The following is a 15,877-nucleotide window of genomic DNA, read 5'->3' on the forward strand; positions in this document are numbered from 1 at the left end:
TTATTATATATTTTGTATAAATCAATGAAACTAAATTTTTATAATTAAAGTTATTTAATTAACTCTATATTTTGCTCATTTTGTTTGAACTGTTCGACAATTATAGAAATGTTCAAAATATTTTATAAAATTTAAATTTAAATGTTTAATTGTTTTAAATCTTAATCCAATTGAAATAGAAATAAAAGCTTAAACGGATTGACTTGACGGTTAAGAATGTTTGATTCTTCATTGATTTTTTTTCAAATCACTTTGGGATCACTTATTATATTGGTGACTTATTATAGAATATTGCACTTGTAAAGTATTCAATGGACTCCGAGAATTAATTGGGAAAGTCTAGTACGTGTAAGTTGACCCAAACACTCTACATTTGTGACTTATCTTAATATTAGACTTGTAAGATATTTAATAGGTTTCAGAAATTAGTTAGAAAAGCTATGTGTACAAGTAACCAATCACCTTGGTCATAAAAAAAAAAAAAAATATATATATATATTATATTTATAATTTATTATATATATATAATAATATAGATATATATAATATATATATATAAAGATGATATTTTTAAGTTTTAACCATGAAGATTTAAAATGATGTTAAAAATATAACTTGATGATGACGAATAGGTGATGACAGTAGTTCAATAAGAAGAGGAGAAAACAGGTGGACAAAAACGATAAATAGAAGGGTAATACTATGCTTATTCACTATCTTATTTTATTATTTTATGTATATATAAAATATAGTATGCATATTATATGCATAGTATAGATACCATATATAATTTTAACAAAGAATAGTAAAATAGTTAATAAGGTTGTGAGTAAGCAAAACATTATTCTAGTATTATTGTAAGTAGAAAGCCTCCTAAAATCAGCCACGTCGAAAAGCACTAGGGACACATCGGGCAATTCACAACGAAACGCAGCTTCTCGATCCCGTCCGGGCCTAAATCAAAGTCTGACCGGGCAATCAATCTCATAATCGAACCCTAATTACCCAAATCAAATCAAATAATCAATCGAGCTCAGCTCGTTTAATTCTCCATATTTGATGCTAATAAGAGATGCCTCCGAAGCAGCAATCAAAAGCAGAAATAGCGAAGAAGCAGAAGATCGTAGAAGACAAGACCTTCGGTCTTAAGAACAAAAACAAGAGCAAAAACGTTCAGAAATATGTTCAGAATCTCAAGCAATCCGTTCAACCCAAACCCGACTCGTCTAAGGTCGCCGCTAAGGTTCTTTCATAGTTCTCTGATTTTATAACAATCATGATCATGAATTGGGATTCTTTTTTTTTTTTTTTAAATTATTTATACGGTTTTTAATTTCACAAAATATCATTGAAATGTTATTAGTTTTTGGGTAAATTTGATAAAATCCCGATGGGGAATTTAGGGAAGTTTGTGATGATCCTCAAAATCTCAGGCGATCATTGAAAATTTCCCTGAAAGTTTTTATTGTTTAATCAGATGGGCCTGTTATGAGTATTTCGCTTAGCTGAGTTGAGGGGCTTTTTTTTATTTTTTAAATTAACCTTTTAAGCATTTTAAATTTATTGAATATTATGATTTCCGATAGAATCTATTATAATTTCAGAAAAAGAAGGAGGAGGAGAAGGCAAAAGACAAGGAGCTGAATGATTTGTTTAAGATTGCAGTTAGTCAGCCTAAAGTTCCCGTTGGTTAGTTTTGTATTTCTTGATTTTTCTTTGAACTGGGTTAGCAATGTATGAAGATTTTGTTTTATGCATACAACTTGGTACTTTCTGAACATGTGCCCAGGTGTTGATCCCAAGTCTATACTATGCGAGTTTTATAAAGCGGGGCAGTGTGCAAAAGGTTTCAAATGCAAGTTCTCGCATGATTTAAATGTTCAGCGGAAAGGGGAAAAGATTGACCTTTACAGCGACAAGCGTGACCAAGGTTATTGCTTAAAAGATTTTATTTTGTTGGTTGTTACTTGTTACTTAGTTATGGATATGTGGATTATAGCATAAGACTTAAGTGGTTTGAATCTCTTTGTGCCATTTCCCTGGGATATTAGTTTCTATGGGTTATCTAGCTATTAAAGTTTTTAGCGCAACTGTAGTCCCCAGTTTTGAGCTTAATGAAACATGTTGAAAATTATTTATTATTATATTTTTTTTGTAATTCATGTTTATATATGCACGCATTTGTTATTCTTATTTGGGATCTTGGTGCTTCTTTTCTTTAGTAACAATGGAGGATTGGGATCAAGAAACTTTGGAGAAGGTTGTTGAATCAAAGAATAAGGAGTATCAACAGAATAAACCTACTGATATTGTAAGTTTTCCATGATGTTATTTCTGTACAATTTGTTCTCTATGAAAACTATTTCCAACTCCAGAATGCCTGTATATAGGCTCATAGAATACAACAGAAGGTCATGGAGAGAATTAGAAAGGGCTGAAGTTTAGAGAATTGAGAAATAACCTCATTCTCTTTGATTTGTCTGTAGGTTTGTAAATACTTCTTAGATGCTGTGGAGAAGAAACAATATGGATGGTTTTGGGTCTGCCCAAATGGTGGTAAAGACTGCCACTACAGGCATGCTCTTCCTCCTGGATATGTTTTGAAATCTCAGATGAAGGCTCTGTTAGAGGAAGAGAGTGAAAAGATAACTATTGAGGAGGAGATTGAAAATCAGGTGAAAAATAGATTTTTTCTGGATCTAGGTTACCTTTTGTTTAATTGTGACAGTAGCTTTATTCTGAGTACATGATAGGTGATCTAATATTTCCCCCTAAATCAGCTAACTCTCTTTTTCTCCTACTAGCGTGCTAAAGTAACTACTTCAACCCCCATGACTCCTGAGTTGTTCATGAAGTGGAAGAAAAAGAAGATTGCTGAAAGAGAAGCTGGTTTGGATGCACAGAGGGCAGAGAGAGCTAAGAATGACCGTATGAGGTAATTTCCTGTGTGTGTCAATGTTGTGCCTGTGTGCTCCCTAAATTTTTGGGTCTTAGGTTTTAACATGTACTTTTTATTTCTTTTCAGTGGGCGTGAACTCTTCCTGTCAGATTCTAGTGTATTTGTGGATGATGCTGAGGCATATGAGAAGTACCAAAGAGAGGAAGAATCTCATGCTAAGGAACAGAAGGTAATTCTTCACGTGTCACTTCTGCATTTTTCGCAAAAACTTTCAGACATTACTCCAGTGCTATTATTTCTTCATAGACTTTCCTCTGTGTGTTGAACAAAATTACTTGGTTTTCGATGATATACAGAAAAAAGGAAACAAAATTTAGCTTTCTATATCTTTGTGCACAAATAATTTAGATGGTGATGTGGCTAGATAATACCTGTTAACTACTTTTTGTTTATCAATGTTTTAGATTTCATTATTCTTTGCACAGATTGTGTAATGGTGAAATGACCAGATAATACAAATTTCATTAATTATGCATCTTATTAGATCTGTTGTTTACTTGGATATCATTTTTATTAGAACAGTTTTATGAATCCCTAGTGATGTGACATTTTATTAGTGATACATGTGGCTTATGTGATTAAGTAGTCCATGATGTGTATCTCTAAAACAATGACACATCACATGGGATGTATATCACTGCTGTTTTATAATGCCCAACTTCTTTATTCAATTGGAAGGAGCCTGGATGGTAACCTAATAGTCTGTCATTTTAATGACTGTTAAATTTTGACCTGCATCTATTGCTGCTTATGTAGCATGGACACAACTTTAAAGAAGTTGTGGCCTGTCTAACAATGGCATGATTTTGGACATTATAGACATACTAGAGTGATTTATTGCATTGCTGTTTCTTGTTTCTTTTCATTTCTAAGAAGTTTTTGAGTGCCAGAGACATTTTATATGACAGATTGACAATACCTTTGGTTCAATGAAAAATTTGGGGAAGTATTAAGATTTTGTTATGAGAAAAATTTCCTGGGTTGGTTGCATGATAACGGTGGCTGTCAAACAGTTTCTCAGTTTCTATCTACTTGAAATGTAACAACATAAACAGCTTTGAGTTGCTACTAGAAATCAAAATTTGGCAATGCAATTAAATGTGGCCGTTTGATTTAATTTGGGAAAAGTAATCCAGAGAAACTGTTAATAAAGAAGATTTATGCAATCAAAACCTTTTTTTTTCATAGACATTACTACATATTGTTGCTGGAACTTGAAAAAGGTGTTGTAATGAATAATTTATGGTTGTTTCTAATCATGGGTTGAAATCCAAATGGATTAGGTGTATTCTGATTATCTTATGTTTTGCTGATCAAACTTCAGGTCAATGGCAATTCTGCTGGAGATGGACCAAGTACCTCAGCAAAATCAGTTCAGGATGATGAAGTGCTCCCTGATGATGACGATGATGAGCTAGACATCAACGAGCTAAATGAACTGGAGGCAAGCTTAGCAAAGACATCAATCCAAATTCAGGAGCCTAGCAAAGGCTGAATTTTGGGAAGCACAGAGTCTTCGGTCTTCATGCATTTTTAAAGTGTCGACTTTTTGATCCTGCTGTGAACTAGCTCTCCTCATATGTGTCCACTTCGCAAATCTCAGCTGCTAAGATGATCATGAAGTTAAGCAATTAGTTGATACACTTCCCAGATTAGTTGCAACTTATCAGCGTTACAGTATTGTGTCGATAATGTCAAAGTTCATAATTTTATCTTCTATTTATCATATCAAAATCTTTCAATATTGTCTTTTGTTGGTGGTGGAAGAAAATGATGAATGTGATTGTTGCCCTACGATTTTGTCGAGCTATGATAATCATAAAATTCCTTTTGGATATGTGATTTTAGCAACAAAGCTACGAACATCGATATTTTTGCACTGAAAATATGTACCGGTTTACGTGTCCTTCTTACTCACACCAATAATCTAGACACACTACTAAATAATAAATATTTTTCTAGTGAACGGTTGTCCATCAAATATGGATGATCGTTCACTACCTGTCCATATAATATGTCAATCTCTCGATCAAATCTCCTGAAAGCAGGATCAATGCTATTTGGCCTATTTGTGGCTCCCATAACAATCACATGAGCCCGGGACTTAAGGGCATCCATTAGAGTTAGAAGCTGGGACACTATACGCCTCTCCACTTCACCATGTGTCTTTTCCCTCTTTGGAGCTATGGAATTTAATTCATCAATAAATATGATTGATGGGGCATGCTTTTCTCCTTCTTCAAATGCCTTCCTCAAGTTGCTTTCACTCTCACCGGCCAACTTTGACATTATTTCAGGTCCATTAATCAAAAAGAAGAAAGCACCTGTCTCATTAGCAGCAGCTCTTGCAATCAAGGTTTTTCCAGACCCAGGTGGCCCTTAAAGCAAGATTCCCTTTGGGGGTTTCACACCAATTGATTTGAAGAGCTGAGGGTGTCTGAGAGGAAGTTCTACAAGCTCACGAATTTGAGCCATTTGCTTCCTAACACCGTTCATATTTGATGGACAGTCATTTATTAGAAAAATATTTATTGTTTAATAGCGCGTCTGGATTACTGGTGTGAGTCAGGGGAACACGTAGGCCGATACATATTTTCGATGCAAAAATATCGGTGTCCGTAGCTTTGTTGGTGATTTTAGTTGGAAAAATACGCCTTTTATTTCCATATGGCTTGTTCTCACCTTCTCCACTGTTGGGTGAATTTCGATCTGTTTTTTATCTTTTCAGAACACTGGGTAAGTATTTTCTTGGTCTAAAAATTCTATTTTAGTAGATATTATGTCTATGATTAACAAGTATTATGACAAACCCTAATGATCTCTATTAGAGGTTTCAAAATTTGACTTAATGTACATTGTTTGGATCATTACTTCTGAACTGGGTCAGTAATATTATTTAGGGTTAACCTCTCCCCTCGTGGTTGATGACAAATCCCACTAACAAATCCTTTTGTTAGTTATACTTTTAGGGTTTTATATTCGAGTTGCAAGTAGAGTTGAGTTGACATGAAAAAAAGCATGGCATAACAAAGCCCATGATCACACGGGTCGTGCCGTTGGCCTTAAAAAAAGGCAAGCGAGTCGACATGGCATGGCCCACTAAAAATATTTTAAAAAATAGTCGTTAATAACGGCTATTTCACATTTTTTTCCTATAAATACCCTATTATTTCTCTTATTTTTTCAAACTCCAATTCCAATCTTCATTCTCCTTTCTCTCTCATTTTATATTTGTATTAATTATAATAATATATAATCACTATAAAATAAAATAATAAGACATTGAAATATTAATTGAATTTTAGTATTTTTTATTAATTTTAATTATAAATTGCAAATATAAACTCAGATATTAGGATTAAGAATTGACATTAACAATTACACATTCATTAGAAATACAAGTATATAAATACAATACAATTATCTCAATTTTGATTTTAATTTACAAGTATTCAAAAAAAAAAAAAAAAAAAAAAAAAGAAGAAGATATATTTTAGATGGACTTTGGAATTTTGAACTTGCATTTCAAATGTTTCAAATGGGCTTCTGTTCAAATTTTACACGAGAATTTGAACTCAACGCATTCGAAAGAAAGCTGTGTTGCTTTGGGGTGTTGACAAAGAAATGAAGAAACTTTTTGGCTTGATCTTAACTATTCAGGTTGTGCTTGAAGATGCAGAGGAGAAAACCTTCTTAGGTTATGATCGAATTCCAACCAATTTCAACAACACAGCACAACATGCCATAAACCCAAGTTAAAATTCGGCCAAATGCAATACAAAAACAATGTCACACTTACTTGCAATTTCGGACCAAGACAAGTAGAAACACTTCAAGCATGAATGATTGCTTCACCAACTTGAATTGATTTACCACCAAATCCTCTTGTCGAGACTTGGATAAAGAATGCATAACAAAAAATACAAAGTTCTCTCAAATGGATAAAACAATTTTCAATATTTTATAAGCTAAATGTTACAAAGAGAATAGTTACCTTTATATAGGCAATTACAAGGTCAAGTAAATAATTGACAAATACAATAAAAAAAAATTAAATTAACAAATATTACAAGCTATTCACTCAAAAAGGAAGACCATGCCTATTTAATGCAAAGTAGACACGATTCTCTAATTCTAGGATCTATGTTTTTAACCATCCCATTAGTTGAAATAAACTCACTTTATTATATCAAAACTTGATCAATGATCCTAATCAAGTTTACTAATAAGGGTGTGAGAGTTTGAGTCTTGAGAATCTTGCAAATGGATTCAATAAGAGTTCATATGGATCTTCTCCTTTGGAATGAGATTTGGACCAGATTGGACCACTTCAACACTTAGGCTTTTTTCCTAATGGGCTTGGGCTTCCTTTCTAAGGCTTGGATTTGGAATGGTTTGGATCAAAATGTTTAGGCTCTTTCCCTCCATGTAACTTGCTTGGTCCGAATTTCCTCGCTGTCCACGTTCACAATCCAAGTATTTTAGACTTGGTATAGAACTCTTTAACTCAAATTGAATTAACAAGCGAGTCAGGTTTTCTGCCATAAATACTTCCTTGCAATATTGACTTTCAAGCTACATGCAAGTCTTCCAATTCCATTTACTCAGGCCACCTCTATCTCCTTCCCATAACAAATCTCTCTCAGAGCATTGGATTTTCAACCTTGCAATTGCAAATGGCTGACGCTTTTATTCAAGTTTTGCTGGAGAATTTGAACTCACTCATCCGAAAGGAGGTTGGGTTGCTGTGGGGTGTTGACAAAGATATGAAAAAACTTTCCAGCTTGCTCTCAACTATTCAAGCTGTGCTGGAAGATGCATCTTCCCGATTAGTTGCAACTTATCAGCGTTACAGTATTGTGTCGATAATGTCAAAGTTCATAATTTTATTTCTATTTATCATATCAAAATCTTTCAAATTGTCTTTTGTTGGTGGTGGGAAGAAAATGATGAATGTGATTGTTGCCCTACGATTTTGTCGAGCTATGATAATCATAAAATTCCTTTGGATTGTGATTTTAGCACAAAGTACGAACATCGATATTTTTGCAACTGAAAATATGTACCGGTTTACGTGTCCTTCTTACTCACACCAATAATCTAGACACACTACTAAATAAAAATATTTTTCTAGTGAACGGTTGTCCATAAATATGGATGATGTTCACTACTGTCCATATAATATGTCAATCTCTCGATCAAATCTCCTGAAAGCAGGACAATGCTATTTGGCCTATTGTGGCTCCCATAACAATCACATGAGCGGGACTTAAGGGCATCCATTAGAGTTAGAAGCTGGGAAACTATACGCCTCTCCACTTCACCATGTGGTCTTTTCCCTCTTTGGAGCTATGGAATTAATTCATCAATAAATATGATTGATGGGGCAGCTTTTCTCCTTCTTCAAATGCCTTCCTCAAGTTGCTTTCACTCTACCGGCCAACTTTGACATTATTTCAGGTCCATTAATCAAAAAGAGAAAGCACCTGTCTCATTGCTAGACATTACTACATATTGTTGCTGGAACTTGAAAAAGGTGTTGTAATGAATAATTTATGGTTGTTTCTAATCATGAGTTGAAATCCAAATGGATTAGGTGTATTCTGAATATCTTATGTTTTGCTGATCAAACTTTAGGTCAATGGCAATTCTGCTGGAGATGGAACAAGTACCTCAGCAAAATCAGTTCAGGATGATGAAGTGCTCCCTGATGATGACGATGATGAGCTAGACATCAACGAGCTAAATGAATTGGAGGCTAGCTTAGCAAAGACATCAATCCAAATTCAGGAGCCTAGCAAAGGCTGAATTTTGGGAAGCGCAGAGTCTTCGGTCTTCATGTATTTTTTAAGTTTTGACTTTTTGATCCTGCTGTGACCTCATATGTGTCCACTTCGCAAATCTCAGCTGCTAAGATGATCATGAAGTTAAGTAATTAGTTGATACATGTGAAAAACAGAGAACTGATTGTAATTTTATTATATATGTGTTTGTAAATTATACGTCAATATATAGGAAAATAAAAAACTAATCTAGGAAATAAATAATCTAATCTTGGAAATGAATAATCCATCTTCCTATTTTACAGATTTGTTCTTAATATATATTGATTATAATCTTAATCTCATGTTATAGATTTATATACTTAATCATGTAAAATCTTATCTACAGCACTCCCCCTCAAGATGGAGGATAGTTGCTAATCATGTTCAACTTGTTACAAATATAATCAATCTGAATCCCATTCAAAGCTTTAGTGAAAACATCTTCTAGTCGTTCTTCAGTCTTCACATATCCTATAGAGATTAAACCTTGTTGTATTTTCTCACAAATGAAATGACAGTTTCGTTCATGAAATACAGTATTAGAAACAATATGAAGAGCGGCTTGGTTATTACACCTTTCGTTGGCAAAGAGGTTATAAGACCAACTTGTAAAAAAATTGATATATCCATATTACTTCACATACAGACTGGGTTATAGCCCTATATTTCGATTCTGCACTAGACTGGGATACAACAGTTTGCTTCTTGCTTTTCCATGAGACCAAATTTCCACCAACAAAAACATAGTAGCTCGTAGGGATCTCCTATCTATCTTAGAACCTGCCCAATCTACATCAGAGAAGCATTCAATATTATTATGTCCATGATTTCCATACAAAATACCACATCCTGGAGCTCTTTTCAGATAACACAAAATCTGCTCTAACGCTGCCCAATGGTCAATCGTAGGAGAAGACATGAATTGACTTACTACATTGACAGAGTACACAACATTATGACGAGTGACTGTTAGACAGTTCAACTTTCCAACCAGTCTTCTATACCTCTTAGGATATTCAAACAATTCACCATCTTTGGTAAGTTGCGAATTAGGAAATATTGGCATACTGCATGGCTTAGCTCCCAATTTTCCTGTCTCAATTAATAAGTCAAGTACATATTTCATTTGAGAGAGGAAGATGTCTTTCTTGCTCCTCGTTACCTCAACCCCCAAGAAATACTTCAACACTCTTAAATCTTTTTTATGAAACTGGGTGTGAAGAAATGACTTAAGTAATGAAATCCTTACAGTGTCACTCCTAGTGATGATAATGTCGTCAACATATATGACAAGAAGAATAATGTCAACTACCGATTGTTTGTAAATGACAAAGTGATCAGACTTGCTCTTTGTCATTCCAAACTTTTCAACTACCTGACTAAACTTTCCAAACCAAGCACATGGACTCTGTTTCAAACCATACAATGATTTGCGAAGATGATAAACTTTCCCATACTCCCCCTGAGCAACAAACCTGGATGGTTGCTCCATATAGACTTCTTCTTGAAGGTCACCATGCAGTGGCGAATCCAGGAATTTCACTCGATGGGGGCAAAAAATAAACAAAAAAAATTTGAACCAATCATAACTATACTTTTTTTTTTCATTAGGATGAACTTCAACAAAAAGTTACAAAATACAAATACATATATTCAAAAAACACAATTTTTTTACAATTGTCCTGGACGAGTTTTCATATTCTGAAAACTTTGGATAATCATCTCATCGTCAATTGTATCAAATACATCTTTCTCAATATAGGTGACCAAACAATCATTCATCCATTGATCTCTCATTTGATTGCGTAACCGACTTTTCACAATATTTATTGCAGAAAAAGCCCTTTCAACGGTCGCAGTCGCAACTAGTAAAACCAATGCAAGTTTCACAAGCTTATACACCAATGGATACAAAATGTCTTTTTTAAAGCAAACTAAATTCTTAGCCAAATCTCCAATTCCTTGTAACTTAGAGAATTCCTCACAAGAACGCATGTCAATAACATAAGTCTCAGCCTGGTTCTCAAGTATCATCAACTCAAATGCAGAAAAATCAGATGGATAAAACTGGGCAAAACGAATCAACTTATGTTTGTCAAAAGCAGAGAATGAATTACTTGGATCTAAACATGCCATACAAAGAAGCAGCTCAGTACTAACCTCAGTGAAACGAGTGTTAAGTTCTTGAAGTTGCATATCTATCACAGTATAAAACAATTCAACTCGATAGTGATGCAAATTTGTCATGTGCTCAACTCTCCGTCGTGGCCGCCCTCGAATTGCAAACATATCATCCATATTCAAAATGGCAATATCATGCTTTTGGCAAAATGAAGAAACTTCACTCAACAAAGATTCCCATCCTTCATCTCTCAACAATTGTAACTGTTGTTTGGAAACTTTGACTAGAGCCATAGCATTTACAATGTCTTGATCTTTTCTCTGCAATGCTTGTGACAACTCATTAGTAATCGCCAATATACTTTTCATCATATGTAAGTTAAATGCAAAATCAAAGGAATAGATTAAATCTAATAGATTACATGCTTCACCCCTTTGTTCAGGATTTAAACCATCTTCTTCAATAACCTCAAGCACATCGCCCACAGAAGATAACAAAAGGATTAAGTTGATCAATGTGTAATAATACGAGCCCCAACGTGTATCACTAGGTCGTTTTAGACTTGTCTCTTGATTCAAACCTCGTCCCTTGCTAACTTCACCAATTTCTAGTGCTTGAACAAGTTTATTAATTTGGCTCTCCCGAAGCATGTCTCGACGCTTGCATGAACCTCCAACAACATTTATCAGATTAGTAACCAAGCTAAAAAATGAAGCAATAGAAATGTGATTTTTTGCAACAGCTACAAGTGTCAACTGAAGTTGGTGAGCAAAACAGTGAACATAATAAGCATATTCATTCTCCCTCAAAATCAAACTTTTCAGACCATTAAATTCTCCTTGCATATTACTTGCCCCATCATAACCTTGTCCACGTAATCTTGACAAACTCAATCCATGTTGACAGAATAATGACTCAAGAGCCATCTTAAGTGATACTGCAGTTGTGTCACTAACATGTACAATGCCAAGAAATCGCTCAAGTACATGACCCTTTTTATCTACATAACGTATAGCAATAGCCATTTGTTCTTTAATTGACACATCACGAGACTCATCAATCAAAACTGAAAATATGTCATCTCCAAGATCACTAATGATAGCTTTTGTGGTTTCATTTGCTGCAGCATTCACAATATCTTTCTGAATCACTGGTGCTATCAATTTAAGATTCCCAGGTGCATTCTTCAAAACAACACTCTTAAAATGTTCATTATGCTGAGCTAGAAAATAAAGAAGTCCGAGAAAGTTACCTTGGTTCTTTGAGTCTTCAGTTTCATCATGACCACGAAATGCCAACCCTTGACGCAAAAGAAATCTAATGCAAACAATGGATGCAGTCAAGCGAGTTCGGTATTCAGTCCTAACTTGATCTGATTGCTTAGATAGAGCCACTTCAATATGTTGCTTTTGATTCATTAAATTCACACAACTCTGTCGTGCTTGGTTATGAGCACTATTTGGCTGGCCAACATGAATTTGAAAGCGTTCTGGTTTCTTCCAATTACAAAATCCCTCACTAACGAAAGCGTCACTACCAGCTTGGCTTATAATGGAAGGTCTAAAAAGATAACAATACAAACAGAATGCAGCATCTTTGGTCACACTATACTCAAGCCAATCGCCATACACATCAAACCAAGCAGGATTAAATCGACGATATCCTTTTCCAAATTTTGTCAGTGGAAATGCATGATTTCGAGGCTGGCAACAACTCTTTTGCAAGTAAAATCTTCTAATTGCATCCCTATAATTAGGATGATAATGATTGATTTTAGGTCGTAGAGCTGGATCAGATGGAAGATCTTTCAAGATGGCTTCAAGTTCTACATGACTTTCTTTTAATGGATCATTTTCTTTATCATTGGTTTTACTTTCTTGGACTGATGAGGATGATTGATCTATTGCTGATTTTCTTTTGAGAAATTTATCCATATTGCATACCTAATAAGAAGTTTTAAACAAATAAAACAATAAGGAATTGTACAATATTAATAACCTATAGTGATTTACATACATAGTAATGAAAAGACAATAAGACATACATAGTAACCTTTAGTGATTTACATATATAGTAATGTAAAGACAATAAGAATGTGATATTTTTTGGGTTTGAATTCCTTTTAGACTCATTTAACATAAATCATGCATATTTATAGAAAAAAGAAGTCAACTCCTTTTATAAAATTTGACTTAGTCAAGTAATTTAATGAGTATGAAAGAAAAGATACATATACAATGATTTCTCAAGCTAATCTTTACAAACAATAAATAATTAGTTGTTTATGTTTATAAAGTTTAAAAAGTTTTTGATATTGTCAACAAAGAACTATTATATAGTGTAACTTTGACCTTTATTGAAGAGAAGACTCCTCTTGAATCATCCCTACTGGGACATGTAAATGTGACCATGGACCACCCCTCTCCCTTTTTTAAAGAAACTTTTAAGCCCCTCAAAATTCTAACTGCACTTTATTTTTTTCATTATCTTTTCTCATTTTTCTAATACATAATAGTATTGCTTTATTTTAAATGAAATAAAAACTAAATTTTTCGTATGGAAATCTAAAAATTAACCAAGTCTCCTGTTCTTAAAAAGCAACACTGAAATAAATACAGAAAAATTGAACCATACTGAGAACTAAATGAAGAAGAAGGGATGAATGGTTCTATGCTGAAACTGAAAATTCTGGAGAGTCCAGCTAAGCAGTGAGATAGAGCTATATATTGGTTACAATCATCTAATCTTCATTTCATTTACACTTTGAATCAATAAATAAATAAGTGGGGCCATGAGGGTCATGAGTAGTTTCCAATTGAAATTTATAACCTGTACTGATATCTCTAAAGAACAAAGTTACACTTTTGATAAACATGACAAAAAGGAGATTCACAAATTCAAGTGGGGACCGTGGGGTTGATTCAATAAAGGCCATGCAGAGAGTTTTGAGAACTCTTTCATTTTTGTTTTTTTTGCCTTCCCAATTGAGTGGATTAAAATTAAAATACACCTACCAAAGTAACCAAACCAAACTTATTTCTCAACAATAATTAAATTAAAAAAACAAACTGAAATGATACATGTAACATGATCCAAGTTCCAAATCCAACCATCAACAGTAAATGAGGCATAATTCTTGATGAATGAATAATTTATTTTTTTGTCCTATTTTTCATTGTGCGTGTGGACGTCTGGGCAATGGGCATTGCTGCATTGGCTGAATGGTAAGGGCCCCTTCAATTTCAAAGACTCTGGTTGGCCATTAGGAGCAAGATTCAAGTTTAGTAAATCACAAATTCTAAATATATAATTCTCAATTTTATTGGAAACTACAATAAAAAAAGCTCTAAAACTGTAAAACATGGAATGAATAGAGAAAATTAGGGATTTAGCCTTTAGGATTAGGGACATTACCTTTTGATAAATGGATGAAAAGTACTGTTGGAGTGTTGGTTCATTTGTTTAGATTTGGAATGAGAGTTTGGTGAGAGTCATAGTCTGAGAGAGACTGAGAGTTAAAGCACCTGCACCATGAGAGAAAAAGGGAAGAGAGAAAGAGGAAAGAGAGGTTTTAGCGTGTGTTTTGTTCTGGAACTGTAAGAGTTCAAAAACCAAAAAAGCATTTCTTTTCCCAAAATGTCAAAGTTATATAGTGGGCAAAATGTCAAAGTCTTGTGGGGGCGAAATGTCAAAGTCTTATAGGGGGTAAAATGCAAATAAATATAAATATTTATAGAATCTAAAATTTTTTAAAATTTGAGTGGGGGCCGTGGTCCCCACTCGTCATTAAGTAAATCCGCCACTATCACCATGTAAAAAGACATTTTTGATGTCCAACTGATGTAATGACCAAGAATGAGTAGTTGCTATAAAGATAAATAAGCGAACATAAGTCAATTTAGCCATAAGGGAAAAAGTGTCAGAATAATCCACTCCATAAGTTTGAGCATATCCTTTAACTATAAGACGAGCTTTAAGCCTAGCCACTGACCCATCAACATTTACTTTAACAGCAAACACTCATTTGCATCCAATAGGTCTCTTTCTAGTAGGTAAGTCAACCAAAGTCCAAGTACCATTAACATCTAAAGCATTCATCTCTTCTATCATAGCATCACGCCAGCCAGGATGAGATAAGGCTTCATGAACAGTTGCAGGAAGAGAGATAGAGTCCAGTGATGCCACAAAAGAACAAGAAGAAGATGATAGTGATCATAAGAAACAAATGAAGAGATAGGATAAGTACACTGACATTTACCTTTCCGAAGAGCAATAAGAAGATCAAGATCACTCAAGGCTAGATCCAACGACGAAAAGTCTTGGGTAGGACATGAATTCTGAGGGTCTTCTTGACAAAGAACAGAGGTATTAGGATCATTGGAGACTGGATTTGACGACGAAGGGACTAGTACAAGAGGTTCCTGTCGACGAGAATAGACAATGCAAATTGGAGGTAGTGGACAGACATGAGGTGGTGCTAGAGGAGGAACAGTAGGTAAGGAAGCCTCAGGTGTAGGAGTAGCCGGTAGGGATGTGGCAGTGTAGATTAGTAAGTCATCGTCCTCCCCCTAACTTGTATAGGTAAACGAAGTAGGAAAAAAAGAGGTGTTTTCTAAGAAAGTAACATCAGGTGACACCAGATATCTATTAAGACTAGGAAAATAACATCGATATCCCTTCTGAAGGTGAGAGTAACCTAGAAAAATACATTTAAGAGATTTGGGATCTAACTTGGTTACTTGGGATCGAACATCACGAACAAAACAAGTACTACCAAATATCTTTGGTACAATAGGAAACAAAGGCTTAGACGGGAAGAGGACATTGTAAGGAGTAGAACCATTCAGAATAGATGAAGACATGCAGTTAATTAGAAAACAAGCCGTGAAAACTACATCGGCCCAAAACTATTTAGGAACTTGCATTTGAAATAATAGGGCTCGGGCAGTTTCAAGAAGGTGCCTATTTTCC

The 15,877-nt window shown here is 34.4% G+C and overlaps 2 protein-coding genes across 3 annotated transcripts; one reads left to right on the forward strand and one right to left on the reverse strand.

Moving 5' to 3' along the window:
• Positions 1–903: 903 nt before the first annotated feature.
• Positions 904–9,015, forward strand: LOC116114983 (zinc finger CCCH domain-containing protein 11-like). Of its 2 annotated transcripts, none has more exons than XM_031401133.1 (8): positions 904–1,231; positions 1,605–1,689; positions 1,790–1,930; positions 2,223–2,311; positions 2,487–2,675; positions 2,805–2,935; positions 3,026–3,128; positions 8,597–9,015. In XM_031401133.1, the coding sequence occupies exons 1-8, from the start codon at positions 1,073–1,075 to the stop codon at positions 8,765–8,767; spliced, it is 1,068 nt and encodes a 355-aa protein (XP_031256993.1). In that variant the 5' UTR covers positions 904–1,072; the 3' UTR covers positions 8,768–9,015. The 2 variants fall into 2 exon arrangements, with proteins under 2 accessions (XP_031256993.1, XP_031256986.1); XM_031401126.1 differs by having other exon boundaries at positions 906–1,243; positions 8,597–9,014.
• Positions 9,016–10,455: 1,440 nt separating this feature from the next.
• On the reverse strand, positions 10,456–12,840 carry LOC116114823 (zinc finger MYM-type protein 1-like). The gene has a single exon (XM_031400970.1). It carries the CDS (start codon positions 12,838–12,840, stop codon positions 10,456–10,458), a length of 2,385 nt encoding a protein of 794 aa, XP_031256830.1.
• Positions 12,841–15,877: the final 3,037 nt, after the last annotated feature.

Source organism: Pistacia vera, unplaced genomic scaffold, assembly GCF_008641045.1.
Source record: "Pistacia vera cultivar Batoury unplaced genomic scaffold, PisVer_v2 Contig122, whole genome shotgun sequence".
Classification (NCBI taxonomy): Eukaryota; Viridiplantae; Streptophyta; class Magnoliopsida; order Sapindales; family Anacardiaceae; genus Pistacia; species Pistacia vera.

Coding starts and splice junctions, on each gene's coding strand:
- LOC116114983 (XM_031401126.1), top strand. CDS start 1,073: ATGCCTCCGAAGCAGCAATCAAAAGCAGAAATAGCGAAGAAGCAGAAG. Junction 1,931..2,222: donor CAGCGACAAGCGTGACCAAG/GTTATTGCTTAA, acceptor TCTTTTCTTTAG/TAACAATGGAGGATTGGGAT. Junction 2,936..3,025: donor GCTAAGAATGACCGTATGAG/GTAATTTCCTGT, acceptor ATTTCTTTTCAG/TGGGCGTGAACTCTTCCTGT.
- LOC116114823 (XM_031400970.1), bottom strand. CDS start 12,840: ATGGATAAATTTCTCAAAAGAAAATCAGCAATAGATCAATCATCCTCA.